The sequence below is a fragment of the Musa acuminata genome, chromosome BXJ2-6 (genome assembly GCF_036884655.1).
Source record: "Musa acuminata AAA Group cultivar baxijiao chromosome BXJ2-6, Cavendish_Baxijiao_AAA, whole genome shotgun sequence".
In the NCBI taxonomy this organism is placed as follows: domain Eukaryota; kingdom Viridiplantae; phylum Streptophyta; class Magnoliopsida; order Zingiberales; family Musaceae; genus Musa; species Musa acuminata.
In genome coordinates this window covers 30,607,859-30,615,000 of record NC_088343.1, presented here as the reverse complement: position 1 = coordinate 30,615,000, position 7,142 = coordinate 30,607,859, and the positions used below count along the sequence as shown (strand labels likewise).

Below are 7,142 nucleotides of genomic sequence, written 5' to 3'. Positions count from 1 at the left end.
GTTTGTCGTGAGCCTACTTGGAGAAATGGTGAGGACAGATGATGACATCCCGTGGAACGAATGGATTTGGAGAGAGGAGGTCTCCACCATGGCGTTGCCACGTGGATTCAGCTCTTGGTTTTGTAGATGACTTCCATGAGAGTAATCAGCAATGGGTTTCTTTGCAGTGGGGTTTTCTGCTGCACGGTTGTTTGAGTGAAGCATTTGAGCTGGTTTTGTGATGATGTCATTTTGTCGTGTCTATTTGATCTAAAATGACGATGCATACGTAGAGTATGGGTAAATTTTGTTCATCCGAGAAATTTAAGGATTAGTAATATTGATCTTGATTGTCGATTTGATATGGTATACTGACTCGATTTAATCTGTTTCTCTGTTTATTAATGCTCAAATCCGTAAAACTTCGTCCCCCACAGATGCAAAATTGTAAGAATTGCACATTAGACACAAGTAAATTAAGAAAAATGACATTTAAAAGTATTAATTAAACATTGATTTTATAAATACAAAGGGGTGCGACGTGTTTCGATATCATGATATATATTTTGATCGAATTACCACTTTTTCCTTAAGTAGTCATCATATATTTATAAAATTTCACATTCCCTTTTATGTGGAAGTAAGATTAGACTTAATATATGCAATTGAGAGGATGACATTGATAAAAATATTAATTAAAAATCTAACTAAAGAAAGAAATAACATATATATAAATCATGATAAATATAAATCATATATTTATAAAATTTCACTGCGCCCGATTGTGAAGCAAGCACCGTTAATCCTCTGTTTAATGGCTTAAGTGTCGCTCCCAATCAAAGCCCAATTTCCCGAAGCCGCTCTTCTTTTTCCTCCGGACCCGTCACACCATCGCCGCCTCCGCCACCGCCACGGCTCGTCCACCATCCATGCCGAAGCGGGGAGTCCTGCTCCTGTTGAAGCCTCTCGACATCTACCCGCCGATACCAGCCGCCCACCACCTCCCCAATCTACCCCCTTCATCCTCTTCTCCCTCCCCTCCCTTTTCTTCCCTCAACCCTAAGGTGCTACTCTTATTTCTCGTTTCTTCTCTGTTCTTTTCCCGTTGTTCTTGATGCTATTTACACATATTTCTTATGCCCAATGGCGAATTGGTTGATTGTCACTAAGTGATCCAAACTTCGCTGTTTGTGTATAGGTATCGCCAGTTGTTGATCGACATTTTGGGGCTTTTAGTGGTTTGATTCTTGGCTGAGTGGTGAGAGAAAGAAGTAGATTAATTGGATGGTCGAAGTCTAATTGTGTGTTAGGGAGAACTGATGAAGATGACAGTGGAATAAGATCACCTCCTCGAGGTAAAATGATGATCATTAATGGGTCTGGTTTGCATCCAGGGTAGATTTAGGGTATACTAGCTTCCAAATCTGTCTTGTAGAGTAAAATGGGGAGAATGATCTCGAACCCTAAAATATTAAACGCACAAGATTGATCTGAGTCCCACATGAGATTATCATCTACTTTGTTGCTCCTTATTTTGGCTAGGAAACAATTCGATGCTTTCTTCGTTGTCCTCCATGTAAAAATTGCAGGTATTTTCAGCTTTATTTTGGAGGGACTCTGTCTGTAATAACCATTGTAATTTGTGCATAAGATATTTACATGCCATCTTCAGTAAGAAAGATGATTCATGATGAGTGTTTGTGTGGTCTTATATACGTAATGCATGCAAGATTTTCTACAACCTTAAAAAATGTAATCGAATTATTCAAAGATGGTCCTTTTCATGGTACATTATGGTGGGCATACAAGTCAGAGGACAAAAAAGTCATATTTTTCAGCTGTCAATTATCCTTCTCAAGAAAGAGATCGAATTGCTTGGTTTTATATTGTCTTTTTTTCAGATTGGAAACCAGTATGACATGCACTACCTTCTCATGTGCCAAAAGTATCGTATGTTTTTTTTTTAGTAGATGTTTTGCATTTTCTTGATTTCCAGTTTATTCTTTCTGTGACATCCTTCCTCTTGGGTGCCTTGCAGATTGTGAGTTTTTTTAATGACAGACTTAAGGTGCATAAGGATACGATCAACCTATGTCAGGATGTTTTGCGATGCAAATTTGTTGATTGGGAACCAGTGATATGTAATAATCTTTGTCATCCAATTCATCATGTGGATCTTGTGATCACAATTGGTGGGGACGGCACTCTTTTACAAGCTAGCCATTTTTTGGATGACTCTATTCCAGTCCTAGGTGTCAATTCAGACCCTACTCAAATTAAAGAGGTCAGTTATTTGATGAATAAAGTTAGGTTACAGCATGACTTCACAAATTTTACTTGTTTCTTGATTTTTCCTCCTGCCCATTAGCTTTTACACTGCTAATCCTTCGCTATAGCAGTTTCCTCTCTCAATGTTAGGTTAATGAGTCAAGCAATGATTTTGATGCTGCAAGAAGTACAGGTTATCTTTGTGCTGCTACTGCTCAAAACTTTGAGCAGGTAATGTTCCAAATACCTAATGGTTTCTGTTTGGTTGTTCAGTTTTAAACTCTATAGTGATTTATTTTTGCTTATTGTTTCTTCTGACATATGATGACTGAGAATTGTTGGAACATCATTTTCATTTATTTTACCTCTTTAAGTTGTAATCATTTTTCTTTACAGGTACTAGATAATATCCTCGAGAGTTATATGCAACCTTCAGAAATTTCAAGACTATCTATTACGGTAAACGGACATCCATTTCCAACATATGCTTTAAACGATATACTAATTGCACATCCTTGTCCAGCAATGGTATCTCGTTTCTCATTTAGGTATATTATTCTTCCAAGTAAGCTGAATCTTTATTCTGAGACTGTCTGATGAATGCAAAGATGCTTTGTTCTCTATTCAGAATTAATGGCAACAATGGAACAAACTCGAGCTTAATTAACACCCGATCAAGTGGTCTTAGGGTTTCCACTGCTGCAGGATCCACAGCTGCCATTCTTTCGGGTGGAGGTTTGCGTATGCCTATATCGAGTCGAGACCTTCAGTATATGGTGAGAGAGCCCATTTCACCTGGACCTGCAGAAGCTCCACTGATGCATGGGTTTGTTAAACCCGATCAATCGATTTTTGTTGAGTGGTATTCTCAAGAAGGTGTTGTGTACATCGACGGTTGTCATGTAACTCAATCTCTTAAGTTTGGAGACAAAATCAAGATATCTGCAAAAGCCCCAGTTTTGAAACTTTATTTGCCTCAAGATTTGGTGAGAGACCATAATCCAAAATCTTACCGATGGCGAAGTGTACTGTAATTTTGTTCATTGGATCCTTTTGATGTGAACAAAAAAAACCAACTGTTTGTGTTCTATAAAGTGGACACGGGTTTTGACAAAATGTAGGAGTTATTTTGATTGCTAGCTGAGTTGAGAGACTCCATTAGTCATTTGTGTCTTCTTTTGCCTTCATCTTTTGATAGAATTAACTTTGATACATCCATAATACATTACCATCATTTGGGTTGGATAGAGTTTTTGAGGTAAACCATATATGGATAATTAGTTGATACTTGTTTATATAATGCTTGGCTCGATTGACAATTAAGTATCTATTTCTAAATTAAAAAATGAACGTAATAAAAGCAAATTATTAGAAAATTCCAATTGGTTGGATTGATAGTCAACTTTACTTTTCATTCTGATTTCTTAAATTTTAGATTGTTTAAAATTAGACTCAAAGGTATAGTTGGGATTTCACATCAGGTTGGAGATCAAAATTGATGTTAAATAAAGAATTAGACCAGTCAAAATTTAAATTTTTGGCCCTTTCTTAATCAATCTAATTATCATCATCATCAATTTTGAAAGTAGGACACCATAATAAATTCGGCAAGTCCTGCAAATAAATAAAGAAATTAAAATTTATACAACACTTCAAAAAATTAATTAATGATAATAATGATAAATAATAATATAAACGATTATGAATGTAGACACAACCCACAATACTATCCCGCCCCTCCCATGGGTCATCATATCTCCCTTTTTTGTTGGCTGAAGGAATCCTTCAATTGCTTCTACCAATCCGCTTTCAGCGATGATAGCGATAACTCTAGCCTCCGCCTCATCTTAATTTGCCTCCCTCGCCACCATCATTGTAATCGCCCTCCTCAAAACCTTCTGTGCCGGTTCTACCACATTCTTGACCGCTAATTGCCAAACCTTTGTTTAGAGTCGCCTCTCTCCCTTTGAAGTGTCATCTTATTATCCATTTCTCGTAAGCATAAGAATCATAATATGTTACTATTATATAAAAAACCTTAATATTAAAATTTGAATTTAAATAATAATATATCTAAATTTATGATGCATATCTTTTGATGATTTTTGGAAAACCTTTATTTGATTTGCAAGCACACATGTCAATTTACAAGGAAAACTAGACTCATCTTCTCCTCTTTTCCTATCCTTCACAGGACTACTATGATCGATGGATTTAGGAATAAAAGGGATATGAGAGAAGATCTATAATATCTCATTGACGGGTTCATGTGACTAAAGAGAGATGAGGGAAAATCTAAAATCTCTCAATCATATCATATATTCACACATTTGCGTATCCGATTATTTTCACATTGTGTATATAGTGTTGAATCTCGGATTTTAATGATGAAATCAATTGGTAAATTTTTTGATCCAATCTATATGTCGAGAAATTGTGCAGGATTAACTATGATAGGGATCAAGGCATAAAGCAAAATGAAGTGCCGGAGTCAAGATCGAGAATTTGTTGGGAATTCGAGAGTTCGTCGGGTGTCCGGATGTTCGTCGGAAGTGCCACTGGAATTGGTCGAGAAGTCTAGGAGCTTGCCAAAGAAGCTTGTCGGAACTCACCAAGAAGATCATTGTGAAGTCCAGGAGCTTACCGAGAGTCCGTTGGAAGATTACCGAGAGATCATCAGAAGTCCGCCGGAAGATCGCCAGAAGCTCGCCGAAAGAAACCTAGACTTACCGGACTTGTTTTGTTTAGTGTATGCCTTAAAAATCAAAGTTAGCACATAATTAGAGTTAGGTTTGGGAGGTAATACCATTAAACCTATTAAGGGTCAACTAGGCCCGTAATTGGACTGGTTTGGGTTGGATTCAAGGCCCAAACAGGTTGCTGAACCTTGTTTTACGGTGGCACCACCAGATTGGGGCGGTGGAACCGCCTAGGGCTCAGTCTCCAAGAAGCCTAGGCGGTGGTGCTACTAGAGCTCGAGACTCTATCAGGCAGTGGTACCATCCAGTGTTAGTCTGTAGACGGTGGTACCACTAGTACCCCGAAAACTAGGGATATGACACTCTTTGTCTCCAATTTTGAAGCCAATTGAGGGCTATAAATATCCCTTCCTTCTCAGCTAGTAAAATACATAGAAGTGATAAGAACTGAACTGAAACTATAGTGAAATAGCTTGCAAAAGTTGAGAGTTCACCTCCATCATTTCTAAGTGTGAAAGTTTGTAAAAGGAGAGTGAGCCACTTGTGAAAGTTAAGTAAATGGGTGATTGACCTTTGCCTTTCAAGAAAGATTAATAGTAGAAACCAATAACCTCATTGGTGGAGGTATCGGGAGTAGAGGTAGGTCAGATGACCGAACCACTATAAAATTAGCGTGTTCTCTTCTTGATGCATACTTTACTTTTGCTGCATTCTACTTTACTTCATTGTAAACTGTCCAATCCCCTCCTCTCTACGCACTTACAAACTTATTCGAGTCAAACGTCTTTTCAAAATGGTTTTCGTCGAACTAAGAGTTTCATTATACAAAGTTTTTCGAAATTGATTAAATTTATTATTTTTATCCACTATACTAATTCACCCCTCCCCCTCTTAGTGTCGTTCTTGATCCTAACAACCACTCATTTTGGTTTAAAACCCAAGCGAGATAGCGTTTGCCAGCAACTAAGAGGGTCACTCAATCACACGTCCACCTATGTTCAATGAGACGGATTATACCTATTGCAAAAGAATGAGGATTTTTCTAATTTCTATGTATTTTGAGTTATGAAACATTATGAAAAATGACTTTCAAAAGTCTTCTCTTCCCATGAACGATTGGAATGAGTTAGAGAAGAAGACTTTCTCTTTAAATGCCAAGGCCATGGATACCTTATTTTGCGCTTTAGATAAAAATAAGTTCAATCGAGTGTCTATTTATGAAATGACTTTTGATATTTGGCACACACTCGAAATCACTATTAGAGTAAAGGAGTCCAAAATAAATCTTTTAGTCTATTCTTATTAATTATTTTGGATGAAACAAAGTGAGACCATTGGAGACATGTACACTCGGTTTTTCTAACTTTGAACTCGTTAATAAAATATTAAGATCCCTTCTAAAGAGTTGGGACCCTAAAGTAACGACCATTCAAGAGGCCAAGGATTTGAATAATTTTCCTCTTGAAGAACTTATCGAGTCGTTAATAACCTATGAGATGACTTACAACGCTCATGAAAAGCTTGAAAACAACCTTCCAAAGAATAAAAATGATATAACACTAAGAATTCATAAAGACCACTTGAAAGAAAGTTTAAGTGATGAGGACTATGATGATAACTAAGCACTCTTAACAAGAAAGTTTAAAATATTCATAAAAAAATAAATCTAAAAATAACACTAAAAATAAAATTGAACCCAAGAAAGAATAAGTTATATGCTATGAATGCAAAAAGCCGGAACATTTTAAAAGCGAATGTCCCCAAGTGAAGAAGAAAAATTAAAGAAGAAGAAGACGCTCAAAGCAATGTGGGATGATTCGAGTGATTCCAAAAATGAAGAACAAAGCAACAAGAAAATCGCCAACTACGCACTAATGGCTATCAGAGATAAGGTAAGTGGTTCATTAGATGCAAATTTATCTTTTAATGAGCTTTTAGGTGCTTTTCATGATTTGTTCGATGAATGTAGAATAATGAGCAAAAAGTATAATTCTTTGAAAAAAGAGCATGCCCTTTTAAATAATGAATTTGAAAAACTTAAGAAGAATAATCCTTCGTTGCCTTAATGCACTAAGTGTGAACACTTAGAGGCACTTGAGAAGGAAAACTTGCTACTTAAAGAAACTCTATAAAAGTTTAAGTTTAGTAGTAACTCCTTGAACATGATCCTTGCCAATAAGGGTCACGTTCATTGAA

General features: G+C 36.6%; 2 protein-coding genes across 5 annotated transcripts in view; one reads left to right on the top strand and one right to left on the bottom strand.

Moving 5' to 3' along the window:
* Positions 1-41, bottom strand: part of LOC135613578 (protein S40-1-like) — a 911-nt gene extending 870 nt beyond the window's left edge. The window contains exon 1 of the mRNA XM_065110602.1: positions 1-41. This exon is cut by the window's left edge and continues 870 nt beyond it. The gene's annotated coding sequence lies outside the window, so the exon portion shown is untranslated.
* Positions 42-787: 746 nt separating this feature from the next.
* Positions 788-3,412, top strand: LOC103974564 (probable NADH kinase). Of its 4 annotated transcripts, none has more exons than XM_065113478.1 (6): positions 906-1,043; positions 1,881-1,929; positions 2,018-2,263; positions 2,398-2,478; positions 2,644-2,795; positions 2,876-3,412. In XM_065113478.1, exons 2-6 carry the CDS (start codon positions 1,894-1,896, stop codon positions 3,279-3,281), a joined length of 921 nt encoding a protein of 306 aa, XP_064969550.1. In that variant the 5' UTR covers positions 906-1,043; positions 1,881-1,893; the 3' UTR covers positions 3,282-3,412. The 4 variants fall into 4 exon arrangements, with proteins under 4 accessions (XP_009387691.2, XP_064969550.1, XP_018677406.2 ...); XM_018821861.2 differs by lacking the exon at positions 906-1,043 and having other exon boundaries at positions 1,341-1,929; positions 2,644-2,706; positions 2,771-2,795; positions 2,953-3,412; XM_009389416.3 differs by lacking the exon at positions 1,881-1,929 and having other exon boundaries at positions 788-1,043.
* Positions 3,413-7,142: the final 3,730 nt, after the last annotated feature.